Genomic DNA, 20,345 nt, shown 5'->3' with positions numbered 1-20,345 from the left:
TATGAAAACTTATCACCTTCTAAAGAGAAAGTAGGAATTGCAATTAAATTTGCTGAAGTGTAACCAGACCCACTAACTTCACACAAACTAAAAAGGTGTCATAGAATACGGAATTCTGTTAACTATGATATTTTATTTTAACCGTTCCATACTATGCAAACATATTAAACAAGTGTTGAAATGATGATTAAAGGGGATTGAGGATCTGTTTATGGATTAATTTTGCTCATGATCCTCACTGAAAATATGGAGTTATCTTTCTAAAATTGCTGTATTCTGATTCTCCCACAGGAAGCAAGGTTTATAACAGGAAAAGAAAACTACATGGGGAATCTGAAGAACTAAGATGGAATTTCGGCTCTGCCCCTAACTTCCTATGAAAGCCTGGATAAGTCACTCTCTCTGGGACTCTTTTTTTGCCTAAGTTAGGGGAAGAATGGGCCAAAGTCTCTAAGAGCCATTATTCTATACCTCTAAATCTTTATTTTCCTAGGCAGACATGTCAGCATATTGAGAATAGCTGGAAATTTGCCTCCACCACAGTTGATAAAAGATGAAAAGAAATCAAGATGTATTCCAGGCCCTGAAATGTAGGAATGCTGAGAGGCTTTTAGATAGAATCTGAACCCCCTATATATCACTTACTTCAAGACCAAAGTATATTAAATAACATGTTGGAGCAATAATTTAATTTTAGTTTCATAATTTATACACAACCATTTCCTTAGACAGGACATAGTCTCACTTCTCTTAAGGGAATTATATCTAAACTTTAAAAATGTGAGGTTTAAATAAAAAAAGTGTTCTTGAATGTGTAATCTTTTGCCAGCTACAAAAGAATGAGAAGGAATTAACAATCTTAAATAGACCAAGTCAAGTTGAACAAACCAGTTTCTAGGCAATAATACTGGGTCCACATTAAAGTTATACATTATGACCAGCAAAGGACTTTACTCATCAGAGCAACCAGGGTTATTTGTGGAATGACTAACGTAGCCATAAGCAAGCATATCTCAACAGACTATTCATATCACACATCTGCTCAATTGGGTTACTGTCATTTACTGCAACAAGTCTATACTACAATGTCAATTTCTATGTTCTCCATATAGCCCTTTAGAAGAGTGGCTCCCAAATGCCTGATGGGGCAGGCTGCCAGTATGCCCTAGCAGTGCTTTTTAAACATTAACATGCCTAGACAACTGATTCTGCAAGTCTGGGATGTAGCTGAGGGACTTTTGTTTTCAGTGCTTCACAGGTAATTATGATGTATCGCCAAGGGTAGGAAATCACTGCACAGTGAAAAGAAGACAACTGCAAAAAATACTTCAGAGTCTAGGAGTAAATTCCAGAGAACTATCTTGTAAAAGCAATTAGAGATTGTCAATATGGTCAGAAAGGTCAACATTAGGACTTCAATCATTTTATCTTAATTTTAGCAAACAACTCATCAGGTTCTACCCTAGTACTAATGCTTATTTATCATAATTCCTAAAAAACCTTTTACTGCAAATATACCATCCCCAGCAACAAGACATGGAGAATAGCTAAAAATGCAAATAGGTTTGTGTTTCTTTTCTGCCAAGAGCTTGTAAAAGTCCCTATTAAATCACAGTTCCAAACGGGAGTTAGGGTAACTAAATTTTGGGTCAGAAAAAAAAATCCAAATTTTCACCTTTCAGATAAAATTTTGAAATTTTCGCCAAATGTTTAAGGCAAAATTAAAGAGCAAAACCTCTTCATCAAGCTACTTTTTGTATAGGCAAGTCACATGGACATACTGTATACTTCTCTTGGATTAATGCTTTAAGTCATCTACATATCCTAGGGCAACACAGTTATTAAAACTAAAAGCAGTGGCAAGAAGTCTGTTAGTCTGAGACTAGCCCCAGAGTGTTGCCAGAAGTCACTCCATGTCATAAGTGAGGAGACCAGAAGGCCCCTGCTTCCATAGTAAGAAGCAGTACAATTTCCGAAGGGGAAGAAATGTAGAACTCTTCTTAAAGAGATGACTGCTGGCTTTTCTGCTTACGGGCAAGATGAGCTAGTTTTTAAAAAGATGAAAAATAACTTTACCACAAGATCTTCCAGAGAAGAGCCATCACTGATAACAAGGTCATTAAATTGGTCTTGGATTTGGTCCATAGTTTGTGGGAGATCTCGAGCTGGAATAAACCACTCATGTTCTTCTTCTTCCTCCAGCATTTCTTGGAAGCAGCGTTCAATAAATTCTTCTTCCCATAACTCCTCTTCTATCTGGATTTATAATATATAAAGGGTAATTTATAGCACATTTGGTAAGACATCACTAGGAACGGCTTAAAATATTTTGTATTAAAGCACTTAAAACCACCATATTGTAACCTCCTCTGCTTCTCTGCCAAGAAAAAGAAACATATACCGTAAGACTAGGGAAGATCTGTTTAGGGTTTTGTGGTCTTTGTCTTAGCAGAATATCCTTTTTTCCACTGAGGGTGGTGGGGAAGTAATAAATAAAGGAATGTTTTCATTGAGGAATTTGTCAGAATTACCTGTGATATTTTAAAACTACACAAACCCTAAAACCACCCAAAAATGATTAAAAATCTGTAGAGGGTAGGGCTGGGGCATGGTTAATTAAAAGCAAACCAAAAACAGCCCAAACGATTCTCACTGAAATAAGACTACACTTTTTTTACTCTTGACTATCCATCACTAGATATGGTGAAATCAAGCTGGCTAGTGATTACCAAAGCCATGATCAGGGAGGAACTAGACACAAGATGGAAACAGATGTCAGAAATATGGGAATAAAAGACAACATTCATCAATGTATGAACATTCTCTAAGGATAATACTGGTGTCAAGTTTTCAGGCTTATCAAATTAAGAACCTCAGGTGAAAAAACAGCACAGTTCTGTACCCTAGTACCCATGCCTGTCTGCTCCTAATTTATATTCTCTTAAGAGCAATCTGATTGATGCAAGCAGTAGTTCCCAAACCTAACTGCACAATGGAACCCCATCTGGGAGATTTTTTTTTTTTACGGTTTTATTTTTAATTAATCTCTACACCCAACACGCGATCTCACAAAACTGAGATCAAGAGTCACATACAACTGAACCAGGCAGGCACACCCAATCTGGGAGCTTTTAAAAAACAAGTTTTCCAGGCTCCACCCTAGTCCTCCTAGATAAGACTATCTGGGGTGGGACCCTGCAAATTTCCCTAAGTTATTTCAGTGAGCAGATAAACCTGGTAGTACTCAGCATACAAATAAAATAGGAGTGGTAGCATATAAAATCCCTATATTTCACATATAAGGGACCAGATGAAAAACACATTACAGGGACAAGTACAATTATACTGAGGGCTGTAATGGGCTATGAGAAAAATCATGTTTGTATGCAAAACTAACTTGTCTGTTGAATTCCTCTTCATTTTCCATCCACATGTACTCTGCAAATGGATTGTCATCTTCATGAGAATGACCATTAATAATCACATCTTCATTGATGATGCTTGGGCTAGTACTGCTGCGACTTGGATCTTTCATGGTTGGCGTCAGTTGTCGTTTTTAACCTTCAAAGAAGAATAGTTAATTTTGTCAGTCAGTCCTTCAGTTCTTAATGAGCATCTATTACCACCAGGCATCATGGTTAGGTACCAGATTCACGTGACATATTAATGCACATGATAAATCAAGCAATTGGGAAGTTTCAGTTTTTTTTCTCAAATGATCTTAATGTTTAAGAAACAGCTGAGAACAGCCTAGATTCATCTAGTATTTTTTGGTAACAGTCAATGATGGTAATCAACTGCTTGAATGTAACTCCCAAATCATCTGATTTTTAAAATATTAGATATCCCTTGCTTTATAAAAGAAGCATGGTATGGAAGACTTAAGTCATCAAGTGACTTTATGAAAAGCAAATTCTACTTTTAAAAACTGGTGTTAAAAAGCCCAGAGACTGCAAATGAAAACAGACTTTTTTAAAGATTTTACTTATTTATTTGAAAGAGAGAGAGCAAGCATGAGGGTGAGGTTAGGGGCAGAGAGAGAGGAAGAGGCAGCCTCTCCACTAAGCAGGGAGCCTGACGCAGGGCTCGATCCCAGGACCCCGGGATCAAGGCAGATGCCTAACTGATTCAGCCACCCAGGCGTCCCAAAAACACACTTTTAATAACCTCTTAGTACCTCAGTTCCAAGGTACAGAGTGCTCTGGATCTTTTCTTTTCTTTTTTTAATTTTTTTTAGGATTTATTTGAGAGAGAGAGAAGTGGGGGGAGAGGGGGTGAGGGAGAGAAAGAATCTCAAGCAGAATCTTTGCTGAACGTGGAACCTGATGCGGGGATCAATCTCACAACGCTGAGATCATGACCTGAGCTGAAACCAAGAGTCGGAGGCTTAACCAATTGAGCCATCCTTTTATTATTCAGGATCTTTTGACTTCATAGCATACTCTCTACTTGCTTTATCTCTGGGTCCATGTCGAGTTACTCCATGTCTGGATTGGTCCACTGTACAGTGAGTGTGAAGCATCTAAACTACGTAATATGCATGCTTTTAAATGAGATAGTATCTACAGACTGCTTTAAAAAAAATTTTAGAGAGTGAGAGAACATCATGAGCAGGGGGGAGGGGCAGAGGGAGAAGCAGACTCCCCACTGAGCAGGGAGCCCGATGTGGGACACAATCCCAGGACCCTGGGATCATGACCTGAGCCAAAAGCAGACGCTTAACCGACTAAGCTACCCAGGCGCCCCTACAGACTGCTTTTAAGACTGTTTTATTATCTTCATAGTATGTAATAAACATCTTTCCATGAAAGGCAATAGCAAGCCCCCACACAGCCACAAATGACTACCAGACTCCAACTAGCTCAAGCACCTAATCTCTCTTTTTTTAAATACTTTATTTATTTGACAGAGACACAGTGAGAGAGGGAACACAAGCAGGGGGAGTGGGAGAGGGAAAGGAAGGCTTCCTGCTGAGAGGGAGCCCGATGTGGGGCTCGATCCCAGGACTCTGGGATCACGACGTGAGCCGAAGGCAGACGCTTAACGACTGAGCCACCCAGGCGCCCCGCACCTTATCTCTTCTTTCGTGAGTAAAAGCAGAGCAGTATCTGATACAGTAGTCTGGTTTCTTATACACTACTCAATAGGTGTAACATGATCTAACCCAGTTGATATATTGCTGGCTAAAAGTTTGAAGCATAAGGTTCAGATTCTACAATATTCTAATTTTTTTTTTTAAAGATTTTATTTATTTGACAGAGAGAGACACACAGAGAGAGAGGGAACACAAGCAGGGGGAGTGGGAGAGGGAGAAGCAGGCCTCCCACCGAGCAGGGAGCCCGATGTAGGGCTCGATCCCAGGACCCTGGGATCCTGACCGGAGCCGAAGGCAGACACTTAATGACTGAGCCACCCAGGCGCCCCTATTCTACTAATTCTTTAAGTATGAAATTGCTAAATTGGGTTTACATATAACAAGAGTCGCTTGCACATAAAATCAAACAGCAGTGTGACTAGCACCAAAGGGAGGAATCAGCACACCTAATATGAGGACAGTTTTATTACTTTTATTTTTTTAAAGATTTTATTTATTTATTTGAGAGAGAGAATGAGATAGAGAGCATGAGAGGGGGGAGGGTCAGAGGGAGAAGCAGACTCCCCGCCGAGCAGGGAGCCCGATGTGGGTCTCGATCCCGGGACTCCAGGATCATGACCTGAGCCGAAGGCAGTCGCTTAACCAACTGAGCCACCCCGGCGCCCCTTATGGACTTATCCTTAAGAGTATGTAAGTATAATAAAAACTCATACCGTTCATATAATGTGAATTTAGTCTCTCAAGCTGGGAGTGGGGGAGGTTTCTAGCCTGACACACATATGTCTATTCTGAAATACTGAATACCACTTACAATACCATCATGGCAGTGACATTCTTAGTTAAGAGATCCTCAACTAGAAATTATTAAGAACTTCTGCCCTAGCTATTATTGTACACATATAAAAGAGAGACAGAGACAGAGTATGGGTAGAATGAAACATGACTTGGGTTAGGAAAAAGCACTACAAAAGCAGACAGGACAGAAAACAGACGATGGTATCCTTGTTATTTTTTATTTATCATTTATCTTGGATGAAATAAAACCCTTTTTTTGGATAACAAGTTCTGACTAAAGACCAATCAGTTCCTCTGAAGAAAATTACTCAATTCTCATATGTCAGGCATTACATTTTAGATTAAACTCAAATTATGAAAAGCGGGGGTCAATCCTGTTTTACAACTGGATGTAACTTTGTTTACTCTGAATATGAGCTGATCATTATGTTCAAAGACACTGCGATTTATAACAGCTTTTGTTATTTTCCCAATATGTATCCTATCCCAATTTATACCCATTATATCCTCCCTTTCAGAAGACCACAATATTAACGAGTGGCTTACAGCTTTAGTTAAAAAAAAAAAAAGTTTAGCAGACTATGGGATATTCAGTATTTAAATGGAATTGAGTAGGTAAGTAGCAACCACATGTGTGAGACATGTCCATCTACAAATATATCAAATTTGTTTTTAAATAAGCCTCAGTGACTGAAAGTACATCTACATATAAATACAATCTGTTTTTTTGAAGAAAAAATTTTTTCCATACAAGAGATGAACACAAGCTTCTATAAACAATGAAAAGTCTGCCTCGGCAAATTCTATAGTTTGAGAATCCCAGCGGACTCCCCTCCTTCTTTGTTTGATGCCAACTAGCAACAAAATCTAAACAGAGTTTAGCAAAAAAGGGCCCAATCCCTGTGTTTGACAAGGCTGTAAGTCAGCTTTTTGCTCATTATCATCTCATCAAACAAGCAGTGGCTTTGGTATAGATCCTAGTGAAAAAGTCTATAAAGGACCATAAATAAAATTATTTTATCAAGCAATATTTGGGAAACAAATCACAATTGAAACCAAGAATAACGAACTGAAACCTGGACCAGTGTTAGACAACTGAGGGAAGGAACAACTGCTGACCAGATCACATTTCCAGCTACAGCCAGCCAAGTGAAAGCCACGGGGGTAAGGATCATTTACTCTCAGAACTTTGATGGACCTACAATTACTGAACACAAGGTGTTCTAGTTCTAATGTAAGGCAACGTATCGAATTTTAAATTTTCTTCTGACTTGTTCTTGACCCTTCTTGGACCACACTATACTTCATCCTGTGTTACGCTATTTTTTAAAAATTGGGTATAGGATCACCTAGTCAGCTCAGTCCGTGGAGCATATGACTTTTTTTTTTTTAAAGATTTATTTTAGAGAAAGAAAAGAACATGCGTGGGCAAGAGAGCACACGCACAGTGGGGAAGGGCAGAGGGAGAAGGAGAGAGTCTCAAATTCCACTCTAAGTCTGACATGGGGCTTGATCCCATGACCCTAAGATCACAACCTGAGCTGAAACCAAGAGTCGGACACTTAACCGACTGCACCATCCAGGCACCCCAAAGTATGTGACTCTTAATTTCGGGGTTGTGAGTTCAAGCCTCATGCTGGGTGTAATGCTTACTTTAAAAAAAAAAAAATTGGGTATATATAGTTCAAATACCATAAAATTTATCATTTTAAAGTGCTGGACTGGCATCTATTAAAAACAGTTAAAGGCAAATGAAATAGCCAAAGCCACCTAGGGCAAGGAATAACAGTTGTGGCAAACAAAAGACAAAGCAAAAAGCCTGGGAGCAAAGCCTGGCGAAAGAAATCCTTTGGAAATAAGGACTCTGAAAAGCTCCTGTATATTCTGGGGAATCTAGAAGGCTATGGGCAGAAAAGAGCTGAGAATGCCCTACACTTTCATCTCTCGCTGACCTTCAGGGTGGGCTAAGAAATAAGAAAGACTTGTAAACTGCCTGAGATTTGAAGATATGCCTCAACATAAACAGCCCATCTGCAAAAAAACTGGGAGAGTTGTTTTTTGCTTATAGGTATTTAAGAAAATCTCTTTTAGGGGCGCCTGGGTGGCTCAGTTCATTAAGCGTCTGCCTTTGGCTCAGGTCATGATCCGAGGGTCCTGGAATAGAGCCCCGCATCAGGTTACCGTCTCAGTGAGGAGTCAGCTTCTCCCTCTGCCTCTCCCCCTGCGTGTGTTCTATCCCTCTCTGTCAAATAAAATCTTAAACAAAACAAAAAACCTCTTAAAGACTTTTTTTAAAGCAAACCCTACACCCAACTTGGGGCTCAAACTCACAACCCCAATGACAAGAGTCGTACACCCTACCAACTGAGCCAACCAGGAGCCCCAGAAAAATCTTTCTTATTTAAATTTTTAAAAGATTTTATTTTAGGGATGCCTGGGTGGCTCAGTCACTTGGGCGTCTGCCTTCAACTCAGGTCATGATCCTGGGGTCCTGGAATAGAGTCCTGTGTCAGGCTCCTTGCTCTCCGGGAGGCCTGCTTCTCCCTCTGTTTGCCACTCCCTCTGCCTGCTGGTCTCCCTGCTTGTGCTCTTTCTCTCTCTCTCTGTCCAATAAATAACATCTTAAAAAAATTTTTTTTTATTTTATTGGGGCGCTTGGGTGGCTCGGTCGGTTAAGTGTCTGCCTTCGGCTCAGGTCATGATCCCGGAGTCCCGGGATAGATCCCCGCATCAGGCTCCCTGCTCAGAAGGGAGTCTGCTTCTCCCTCTGCGCCTCACCCCCTTGGTGCTCTTTCTTTCTCAAATAAATGAAGTCTTAAAAAATTTTTATTTATTCGTGAGAGAGATAGCTAAAGGGAGCACGAGCAGGGAGCGCTGGGAGAAGGAGAAGCAGGCTCCCCACTGAGGAGGGAGCCCGATGTGGGGCTCAATCCCAGGACCGTGGGATCATGACCTGGGCTGAAGGCAGCTGCTTGACTGAGCCACCCAGGTGCCCCTAAGATTTTATTTATTTGACAGAGAGTGAGAGGGAACAAAGAAGGGGGAGTGGGAGAGGGAGAAGCAGGCTTCCTGCTGATCAGGGAGTCCAATGCTGGGCTTGATCCCAGGACCCTGGGATCATGACCCAAGCCGAAGGCAGATGCTTAATAACTGAGCCACCCAGGCACCCCCTTAAGATTTTATTTTTTTTTTAAGATTTTATTTATTTATTTGAGAGAGAGAATGAGAGATAGAGAGCACAAGAAGGAAGAGGGTCAGAGGGAGAGGCAGACTCCCTGCTGAGCAGGGAGCCCGATGTGGGACTCGATCCCGGGACTCCAGGATCATGACCTGAGCCGAAGGCAGTCGCTTAACCAACTGAGCCACCCAGGCGCCCCAAGATTTTATTTTTAAGTAATCTCCACATCCAACATAGGGTCCTGAACTCACAACCCCAAGATCAAGAGTTGCACGCTCCACCAACTGAGCCAGCCAAGTACCCCTGGAAAATCTCTTTTAAGTAACTACCTGACCTCTAAGCTAATAGAAGAGAGACTTCAATGGCCACACACACACACACATACACAATTCAAACTTTTACAAAATTAGTTTAGAAAAGTCACTAAATAAATAAACATCAAGCAGAAAGACATCCCTGGGGGGGCGCCTGGGTGGCTTGGTCGGTTGCACATCTGCTGCGCATCTGCCTTCGGCTCAGGTCAGGGTCCCGGGGTCCTGGGATAGAGCCCTGCACATCAGGCTCCCTGCTCGGCGGGGAGCCTGCTTCTCCCTCTCCCTCTGATCCTTCTCCCCGCTTGTGCTCTCTCTCAAATAATAAGATCTTTTTTAAAAAATATTTTATTTATTTGAGAGAGCGAGAATGAGAGCGAGCGAGCACATGCCAAGGGGGAAGGGTCAGAGGGAGAAGCAGACTCCCTGCCGAGCAGGGAGCCTGATGTGGGACTCGATCCCGGGACTCCAGGATCATGACCTGAGCTGAGGGCACTCGCTTAACCGACTGAGCCACCCAGGCGCCCCGTGAATAAAATCTTAAAAAAAAAAAAAGAAAAGAAAAACAACCCTGGGGAAAGGAGAGAATCTAACTGCCAAAGATGCCATATTGCAATATTCAAAATGTCCAGTTTACAAAAAATTAGGAGGCATGCAAAGAAAAAAATATGACTAATACATAAACTTCACTGAGGAAGCCCAGACATTACAGACTTATTAGACTTTAAATTGGTACAAAAAACTAAAGGAAACCATAAGAATGAGGTCTCATCAGGCTTCCTGCTCAGCAGGGAGCCTGCTTCTCCCTCTCCCCCGCCCCACACCCCTACTCGTGCTCTCTCAAATAAATAAAATCTTAAAAAACAAAAACAAATGAGGTCTCATCAAATAGAGAACACTAATACAGAGAAATTATTAAAAAAAAAAAAAGAAAAAGAGGGATGTTTGGATGGCTCAGGCAGTTAAATGTCTGCTTTCAGCTCAGTTCATGATCTCAGGGTCCTGGGATCGAGTTCCACATCAGGCTCCTTGCTCAGCAGGGAGCCCACTTCTCCCCCTACTTGTGCTTGATCCCGCCCTCTCTCTCTCTGACAAATAAATAATATCTTAAAAAAAAAAAAGAATTTCTGGAGTTGAAAAGTACAATAATGGATGCCTAAGTGGCTCAGTCTGTTAAGCGTCTGCCTTTGGCTCAGGTCATGATCCCAGGGTCCTGGGATCGAGTCTCGCGTCGGGCTCCCTGCTCTGAGGGGAGCCTGCTTCTCTCTCTGTCTCTGCTTCTCTCTCTCATGAATAAATAAAATCTTTATTTAAAAAAAAAGTACAATAACTGAAATGGAAAATTTACTACATGGATTACAAAAGATCTGATCAAGGAGAAAAAAAATCAGCAAACTTGAAGATAAGTCAATTGAGATTACTGAGCCTGAGGCAAAAAATAAAGTAATGAAGAAAAATGAACAGAACCTAAGAGACCAGCGGGGACCATTTAATGTACCAACATACACATAATGAGACTCTCAAAAGGAAAAGACAAGGAGCCAGAAAGAATATTTTGAGAATTAATGGCCCCTTGGGGTGCTTGGTTGGCTCAGTTGCTGATCTCAGGATTGTGGATTCAAGCTACATGCTGGTTGTAGAGACTACTTAAAAATAAAATTGTAGGGGCACCTGGGTGGCTCAATCGGTTAAACATCTCTTGGTTTCAGCTTGGGTCGTGACCTCGAGGTTGTTGGATGGAGCCCTGCACTGGGTTCCTCGCTGAGCACGGAGTCCACTTCAGATTCTCTCTCCCTCTCTCTCAAATAAATAAAATCTTTAAAAAATTAAAATAAAATCTTAAAAAAAAAAAAAGCTCCAAACTCCTCAAACTTGATGAAATCCATGTTACTCTACATATCCAAGAAGCTCAACAAACTCTAAGATAAACTCAAAGTGATCCACATCAAGACACATTATAATTAAATTACGGAAAGACAAAGAGGAGAGAGATAATCTCCAAAACAGGTGACCCTACATACAAGGGATCCTCAAAATGAGATTAACAGTTGATTTCACATCAGATACCATAGGGGCCAGAAAACATATTCAAATGCTGAAAGAAAAAAACAAAACAAAACTATTTTTCAAAAATTAAGGAGAGGGAGGACGCCTGGGTGGCTTAGTCTGTTAAGTGTCTGCCTTTAGCTTAGGTCATGATCCCGGGGTCCTGGGATGGGGTCCTGGGATGGAGTCCCGCCTGGGCTCCTTGCTTAGTGGGAAGTCTGCTTCTCCCTCTGCCTGCCACTCCCCCTGCTTGTGCTGACAAATGAATTCTTTAAAAAAAATTAAGGCGAGGGGCACCTGGGTGGCTCAGATGGTTAAGCGTTGCTTTTGGCTCAGGTCATGATCCCAGGGTCCTGGGATCGAGCCCCACATCGGGCTCCCTGCTTGGCAGGGAGCCTGCTTCTTCCTCTCCCTCTACCGTTCCCCCTGCTTGTGCTCTCTCACTCTATCAAATAAATAAATAAAATCTTTAAAAAAAAATTAAGGAGAAATTAAGACATTCCCAGATAAAAAGAATGAGAGGGGCACCTTGGTGGCTCAGTGGGTTAAGTGTCTGCCTTCAGCTCAGGTCATGATGTCAGGGTCCCGGGATCCAGACCCCTGTGGGCTCCCTGCTCAGCAGGGAGTCTGCTTCTCCCTCTCCCTTTGCCCCCACCCCCCACTACCCGCTCATGCTCAGGTTCTCTCTCTCAAAGTCTTAAAAAAAAAAAAGAAAGCGAGAGAGAGCGCACGCATGTCCATCACCAGTAGACCTATCCTATAAGAAAAGCTAAAGTGAGTCCTTCAGGCTGAAACAAGGACACTATACATTTAACTTGAATCAGAAGTAACTACACAAATTTGGAAATCAGTAATATGTACTTCTGGCTCTTAACTCCTTTTTCTTTATGTGATTTAAAAGACAAATACAGGTGCCTGGGTGGCTCAGTCATTAAGTGTCTGCCTTCAGCTCAGGTCATGATCCCAGGGTCCTGGGATCGAGCTCCACATCGCTTCTCCCTCTCCCATTCCCCCTGTTCGTGTTCCTGCTCTCACTCTATGTCAAATAAGTAAATAAAATCTTTAAAAATAAATAAATAAAAGACAAATACATAAAACAATAATTAGGTACCTATGTTAATGGGCACACAATGTATAAAGATGTATTTTGTGACAATAACATAAGGCGAGGGGAGGGGCAGTGCTATAAAGAAGTTTTTGTGTACTCTTGAAATTAAGTTGGTATTAGTTCAAACTTGATGTCACAAACTGAGGTGACTACTAGGAAAATAACTTTAAAAATACAAGTGAAGGATATATAGCTGTCACATATCATCATCCCATCTGGAGGCAGCCAGAAACAAACAGCTTCAAGACTCCAAAGAGCCAGTAAGCTCCAAGCTAGGAAAAAGCTTTTCTCCAAAACCAAAAACATAAGAAATGCTGGAAACACAAGAGAAGTATCTAATTTGCTTGAGTGATGTTTGAGGACACAAAGATAATGACTTGACAGATACAGTAAAAAAACAACTGGGAATGAAACCATGCCAATCTGTTGCTATCTTCTTTTTGCTCATGCTTCAATCTGACTATTTAAAACTGGCAGAGGGGGGCGCCTGGGTGGCTCAGTCGTTAAGCGTCTGCCTTTGGCTCAGGTCATGATCCCAGGGTCCTGGGATCGAGCCCCGCATCGGGCTCCTCGCTCCGCGGGAAGCCTGCTTCTCCCTCTCCCACTCCCCCTGCTGTGTTCCTTCTCTCGCTGTGTGTCTCTCACTGTCGGACAAATAAAATCTTAAAAAAAAAAAAAAAAACCTGGCAGAGGGGCATCTGGATGGCTCAGTCGTTAAGCGTCTGCCTTCGGCTCAGGTCATGATCTCAGGGTCCTGGGATCAAGCCCGGCATCGGGCTCCTGCTCAGCAGGGAGCCTGCTTCTCCCTCTCCCACTCCCCCTGCTTGTGTTCCCTCTCTCGCTGTGTGTCTGTCAGATAAATAAATAAATAAAATTAAAATAAATAAATAAATAAATAATAAAAATTAAAAAGAAGTGTTGGATGACATATTTTAAAAGAAACTTTTAAAAGCACTAAAGTATTGGGGCACCTCGGTGGCTCAGTCAGTTAAGAATCTGGTCTGCCTTTGGCTCAGGTCATGATCCCAGGGTCCTGGGACTGAGTCCCGCATCAGGCTCCCTGCTCAGCGGGGAGTCGGCTTCACTCCCTCTCAAGTAAGTAACATCTTAAAAAAAAAAGAAAACATCAAGTTTGAACTAATACCAACTTAGTTTCAAGAGTACACAAAATTATGCTAAGTTAAAGAAACCCGTCACAAAGCACTACATATTATATGAAAGCTAAGGGATAACAAGGTTTCTAAACTGATTGTGGTGATAGACATACAACTCTGTGACAATCCTAAAAATCACTCTGCTGTGTACTTTAAATGAGATAAATGCAGTGAATTCTAGCTCAATAAGAACTACTAAAAAAACAAACTCATTGCCTACAGGGATAACTAGGTGGCAAGAGATATTTTGTTACATCTTTTAAATTTTGAATGGATTACCTATTAAAAATTCAACTTCAATAAATAAAACCCTTACTCTAATTCCACTGATTTTTTCTACTTTATTAATTTGTTTTTTACACTTTATTTTCCCTCCCCTCCTCGCTACTTAATTTCAGCCAAGCTTGTTCCTGTTTTTCAAGTTGACAAACATGTTCATTTTCAACCTTTCATTTAATAAAAATGGCTTATAAATTTCCCATATATACAGAATTTAGTTCTTACCAGTCTTAGGTAATTATAAATTATTTAATTTATAATGAACCAGAGATTATTTGGAAGAATTTTTAAATTTCCAAGTGGTTAAGGTTCTTCTGATTACACTTTGTTAACCTGATTTCTAGTTTAATTTCATTATGTTACAAAATACAGCCAGAAAAATCTTCACTTTTTGGAATTTATTACAGTTTTGTTTGCAGACAATTACGGTTTTTGCAAAATGCCCCTTGGGCCTAAAGAGCAAAATGTGTGATTTCTATATCTAAGGTACACATATACACAATCTTTTTCTACTTCATCTGTTAAATTCTGAAAGTGGTGTATTCAAGTTTTCTACTATAAAGAGTGAGATTACTTGACCCAGCTCATAGAAATTTATCATTTTGGGGGACGCATGGGTAGTTCAGTTGGTTAGGTGTTTTGCCTTCAGCTCAGGTCATGATCCCAGAGTCCTGGGACTGAGTCCCCCATAGGGCTCCTTGCTCAGCAGGGAGTCTGCTTCTCCCTCTGCCTGCCCCTCCCTGTTTATATGCACCCACATGCGCTCTAATAATTTTTTTAAAATCTTAAAAAAATTATTTTTGAAAACTGATGCTTGGTTTTATGTCTTCCATCATAATTTCATGTTTATCTTTCTTACATTCTATTCCTGTACTTTATTTTCCTTTTTTAAAAAAGATTTTATTTTTAAGTAATCTCTACACCCAATGTGGGGCTCAAACTCACAGCCCTAAGATCAAGAGTCGCATGCTCTACACCAACTAGGCTAGCCAGGTGCCCCTATTTTATTTTATTTTTTAAGATTTTATTTATTTGTCATAGAGAGAGCGAGCACAAGCAGGGGGAGAGGCAGGCAGGGGGAGAAGCAGGCTTCCTACTGAGCGGGGAGCCAGATGTGGGACTCAATCCCAGGACCCTGGGATCATGACCTGAGCCAAAGGCAGACGCTTAACTGACTGAGCCACTCAGGCATCCCTATTTTCCTATTTTTAAATAAGAGTTTTTAAAATTTCAGGTTTATTTTCCATAACTTACAAACTACTGAGGAATATAAGTTTTTTCCCCCTAGTCTGAGATATAATTGATATCAGCACTGTAAAGTTTAAGGTGTACAGCATAATAATGACTTACATCTATCGTGAAATTAGAATAGATTTACATAGATTCCTATTAATTAAAAACATGCTCTATACACCCTCAACCAATTCAAGACATTTAGAATGCTTTTCCTTGGGGCACCTGGGTGGCTCAGTCAGTCAAGCATCTGCCTTCAGCTCAGGTCATGATCTCAGGGTCCTGGGAATGAGCCCTGCATCCCTCTCCCTCTGCAGCTCCCCCTGCTTGTGCTCTTTTTCTCTGTCAACTAAATAAATAAAATCTTAAAAAAAAAAAAAATGCTTTTCTTTGTTCAGGGTATCCAACCCAATCCCTGCTCCCAGACAAGAACGTTAGAATGATTTTACTTACCCCATTTCCTTCCTCCCACTCCACCTCCCAAGTTTTGTGGAAATAATTTAAGCAGTGTTTATTTTGTACTACTTGGTTTTCTCTCAGGTATAGATTTTTTAGAAGAATTTCTGAACCAAACACTTAAAATTCACATTACTGTCTATTTATATTTTATTGGAGTCATTGCTCATCATTCTTTCTTTTATTCTTCATCTTCCCCTAACCTGACATCTTAGTTTTGGCTTAGTATTTCTTCAAAAGGCTACCTGAAGATACTTATTTCTGAGCCACTGCATGTCTGAGAGTATCTTTTGCTTTCATATTTGAGTAATATTATTAAATGAGACAGATTTACACCTGTCCTTTCTATTTTCTGCAAATATTCCAGCTTTCACTGTTTTATTCTTTCTTTTGTAAAGATCCTATTCAGGTGAGAGTCTAATATGAGAGCCTAACACTTAAATTCAGAAATTTCACCAGATTTTGGTTTGGTGAGAGCGGTTTTTTTCCTATTAATGCTGTCTGGTGCTTTCAATCCACAAGCTCACATATTCAGCTGTTTCTTCCCTTTCAAAATGCCTCTTCCACATAATGGTTTCTATAAAATTTTAAAATATGGGTATCATTTCAGTTTTAGAAACTTTCTCCCCTAGTTTCATCTCTTAGAATTTTCATTAAAATTCAAATAGAGGGGTGCCTGGGTGGCTCAGTCCATTAAGGGCCCAACTCTTAGTTTTAGCTCAGGTCATGATCTCAGGGTCCTGGGATGAGCCCTGTGTCAGGCTCAACACTCAGCAGGGAGTCTGCTGTCCCTCTCCCTCTGCCCCTTCTCATACTCATGCTCTCTCTCTCAAATAAATAAAATCTTACAAAAAAATTTTTTTAACACAGTTCTCTCTTTTTTCTTTAAGCTGACTCCACAAACACCTTTTCTTCCTTAACATTATTTGCATACACACATTATTATCATAATCAGTTGTCTCTCCAGCAGTTAGTGAGAGAGGATAAAGAAATTTCTGCTTCAGCTGTTTTCCACTTAAGTTTGTAAGCAGTACTGAATTTTTCATTTTAATGTTTGGCAGTATACATTAATAATTAAAAGCAGGGGCTCTGCAACCTAAGGGCAAGTTTTAACCCCTCTGTGTCTCAGATTCCCCATCTATTAAGTGGATAATAATAATAGTAACTAGGTACAGAGCCTGGTACATGACACTATTACCTATTTTGCTGCTTATATTAAACATTTAGAGCAATTAAAGGTTGCTGGAGCAAGGTATAAGGTAAAAAAAAAAAAATCACATGTTCAAAAACCTGTAGAAGTGAAACAACATCACAGAATGAGGCCTTTCACCCTAATCTCAACTAGATATAACAAAGGTGATCTGGTGAGAATAAGGATGGCTCAAGTACTGCCTATCATCACTACTGATAAAAGCTCAAAGCACATCAGAAATATCATCCTTATTTATAAAAACTGATGCAAAAAATAAGCAGATGGGGCACGTGGGTGGCTCGGTCGGTTAAGCATCTGACTTGATTTTGGCTCAGGTCATGATCTCAGGGTCATGAGACCCAGCCCTGCGTGGGGCCTGCACTTGTGTGTGGAGGCTGCTTAAGATTCCCTCTTTCCAGGGCGCCTGGGTGGCTCAGTCAGTTAAGCATCTGCCTTCGGCTCAGGTCATGATTCCAGGGTCCTGGGATCGAGCCCCACATCGGGCTCCTTGCTCAGTAGGGAGCCTGCTTCTCCCTCTCCTTCTGCTTGTGCTCTGTCAAAAAACAAAACAAAACAAAACAAAACAAAACAAAACAACACATTCCCTCTTTCCCTCCTCTCTCCCAACCCCTCCACCTCCCTGCTCCTTCTCTCAAAACAAAAAACAAAAAACAAAGAATCAATAAATATAAAAATGCAAAAATAAAAGTTAAAAAAAAAAAAAGCAGAAGCAATTCAAACCTCTAAACCCACACTATCCAATATGGTGGCCAGTAGCTACATATGGTTTTAAATCTAAGTTAATTAGAATTCAATAACATAAAAAATTTAGTTCTTTAGTTGCACTTGCCACATTTCAAGTGCTCAATAGACACATGTGCTTTAGTAGTTATCTAACTGGACAACACTGCTCTAAACAATAAGGAAATTTAGGGCGCCTGGGTGGCTCAGATGGTTAAGCGTCTGCCTTCGGCTCAGGTCATGATCCCAGGGTCCTGGGATCAAGTCCTGCATTGGGCTCTCTGCTCCTTGGAAGCCTGCTTCTCCCTCTGCCTCTCTCTCTGTCTCTCATGAATAAATAAATAAAATCTTAAAAAAAAAAAATAAGGAAATTTAGAAGAAAAAAAGGAAAAAAGATTGTTACTATAACCGAAACTTAGGCTGTATCAAATGCAAATTAATAATGCGCCTATGCAACAGGGTGGTTCAGATCACAAAGAGATAACTTGGACAACTTTAATCTTGGACTGGATCCGAATCTACGATATGCCACTAACCACCTAGAGGATTCTGAGTATGTCACTAAACCACAAGCAGCACAGTAAATTGGTTAAGAGCACATAATCTCTGGACTACTTGGGTCTGAATTCCAGTTCTTACCAGCTGTGCAACAGTGGACCAGTTAATTCACATCTATTACTTGTTATCTTTATTTTACAGTAGTACTTACCACCTAGAGAAGGTGGATATTAAATACTTGTAAAAGCACTCAGAACAATGTCTGCCATTACTAAGTGCTATAGAAATATGTACCTAATAAAATCTATTTTCTCAATTTCAAAATGGGCAAGATAAAACTTGCTCTGCCTATTTCATAGGTTATAATGAATACGTTTGTAAATTACAAGAATATGTAAAAGCACAAAAGGAAGGGAGCTGAGTCCTTATTTTCCACCTTCTTTCATCTCTCACAATGTCCGTGAAATTGCTATGCTAACAGCATTTTATGATATTTTCTACTGAAACTGGAGCATCACTCTCTAGAGTCATAAAGGGGTAAACCTGAATAAGGTGTTACAGTGCTTACTGAAGGAAAAGCCTACTATAAACTTACTCTGTTCCAAAGAGGTCAGAGATCATCTACTTCAATTGGAGCTCCTTAAGAGCAACATGCAATATATTATAATAAAACCCTCCCAGCTCTCAAGACTTTAATCATCACAGGAGTTTCCACTGCCTAAAACCCATCCCTTAAAGAAAGAGATAAATAGGCTGTCATTTTTGGAAAGTCACCTATCTTTATTTGTCGTAGACACTTATCCGTGAGAAAAGATTAAATTTTGTACAAATTCACAATTAACAAGGAGCATAAACAAGCTAATTTGTCCCAAATATCCTTTCACAAACTGGAATCAGAAGCACAAACCAGCAAACACTGGGAATCAGATTAAAAATCCTTAGACCCTTATTTCCAAACATAACCTGCATAGGTTGAAATTTCAAAGGCGATTTTGAAGAAAACGAAGACCAACACCTGCTCAACTGCAATTTGTGAAAAATCATGCCACGAGACTACAATATTAGCTACACACGAAAACGGGAATTTGTCTTCTATTGAAATAAATGTCAAAAGCTGTCAGCTGTTAGACTTTCTCCCACGGCAAATTAGAAACCAAATTCTTTCTAGAGTTTGAGGTTTCGGTGAGGTGATGGGGCTGCAAAATCAGGGAAAGCAAGACAGACAAGAGGAAGCAGAAAAGGCCCCTTTTTGAGTCACCAGAAAATCACACTGCTGGCAGCTTCAACAAATGTTTTGAAAAAACAAACTTCACCGCAAGCCACATAATTTTTGTGGTAGTGGGCAGTAAGCACATAGTGGAAGAGAAATTTAAGAGGACCGGAATCCAAGAATATGAACTGGATGGGCCCTTAAAGTTCATCTGGCTCACAACCCTCCCGGAGTAGGAGTCCAGCCCTCCTAATCTGAGCATGGGAAACAATATAACTAAAAATAAGGAGTAAGCGAAGGTGAAGAAACGGGAGAAAGCCGATCAGAAAGGTACTGGCCCGTGGACGGTCACAGAACGCTCCCCTAGGACGCTCGCCAGCCCGCCAGTCCCTCCGCCCCTTTCTCTTCCCCCACCCCAGCTTCGGGAGCAGCGCGCACGCGCAGCAAGTAAGAGCTGCGCGTGGCGACGCGCAGGCGTAAACTGGGGAGAAACAATGAGCTTTGTTGCCGAAGCGGCAGTGGGGGGCAGGGGAAAAGGGTACCAGTGAGGAGGTGAAGAAAGTGGAGGGGGTGGCGCACGAGAAAGTGCTATCCCGGCAACCCTCGCGCGCCACTGAAGACCCGGATAGAGTGCTGCGAGATCCAAATCATAAATAATAATGACAATGAGAAAAAAAGCGACGGCCATTTCTCAGAGAAGAAAGAGTCTAAGTCGGTCCCAGCTCATCCCTCGGACGCGACTAAAGGTGCAAGGAATAAAGGAAGCCATACGAGGCTTGGTGGCCAACAACCCGGGGGACCCTCCAGGCCCCTCAACCGTTGCCGAGGTGCTGTCCCTCGACCGCCGGGGTCGCCGCACCCTTCAGGCCGCTCCGCCCGAGGGAACCCCTCACCCAGTGCACGGCAGCGGGGACGGCAGCCAACGAATCCGGTCGGCCTCCGCGGATCTCCACAGGCAGCGCCGCTTCCCCGCTCGACGCGCGCTTCGCCCGCCGCCTCCCTTCTCCAGTCCAAACAAACACCCCAGTCCGGAAGTGACCTCACTTCCG

At 41.3% G+C, this 20,345-nt stretch overlaps 2 protein-coding genes across 11 annotated transcripts in view; one reads left to right on the top strand and one right to left on the bottom strand.

Moving 5' to 3' along the window:
• The window catches only part of SLC23A1 (solute carrier family 23 member 1), a 16,735-nt gene extending 15,924 nt beyond the window's left edge, over positions 1–811 (top strand). For all 10 annotated transcript variants that reach the window (XM_027605278.1, XM_027605275.1, XM_027605277.1 and 7 more), the window contains one exon: positions 292–811. The gene's annotated coding sequence lies outside the window, so the exon portion shown is untranslated. The remainder of the gene's footprint in view (positions 1–291) is intronic.
• Positions 1–20,345, bottom strand: part of PAIP2 (poly(A) binding protein interacting protein 2) — a 21,550-nt gene extending 1,205 nt beyond the window's left edge. The window contains exons 1-3 of the mRNA XM_027605284.2: positions 20,190–20,345; positions 3,398–3,561; positions 2,077–2,256 (exon numbers count right to left, since the gene is read on the bottom strand). Coding sequence (XP_027461085.1) covers positions 2,077–2,256; positions 3,398–3,535 — 318 coding nt within the window. The 5' untranslated portion in view covers positions 3,536–3,561; positions 20,190–20,345. The remainder of the gene's footprint in view (positions 1–2,076; positions 2,257–3,397; positions 3,562–20,189) is intronic.

This window comes from Zalophus californianus, chromosome 5 (assembly GCF_009762305.2).
Source record: "Zalophus californianus isolate mZalCal1 chromosome 5, mZalCal1.pri.v2, whole genome shotgun sequence".
Taxonomy (NCBI): Eukaryota; Metazoa; Chordata; class Mammalia; order Carnivora; family Otariidae; genus Zalophus; species Zalophus californianus.
The sequence above is the reverse complement of the archived record's forward strand: the minus strand, read 5'-3'. Positions and strand labels throughout refer to the sequence as shown.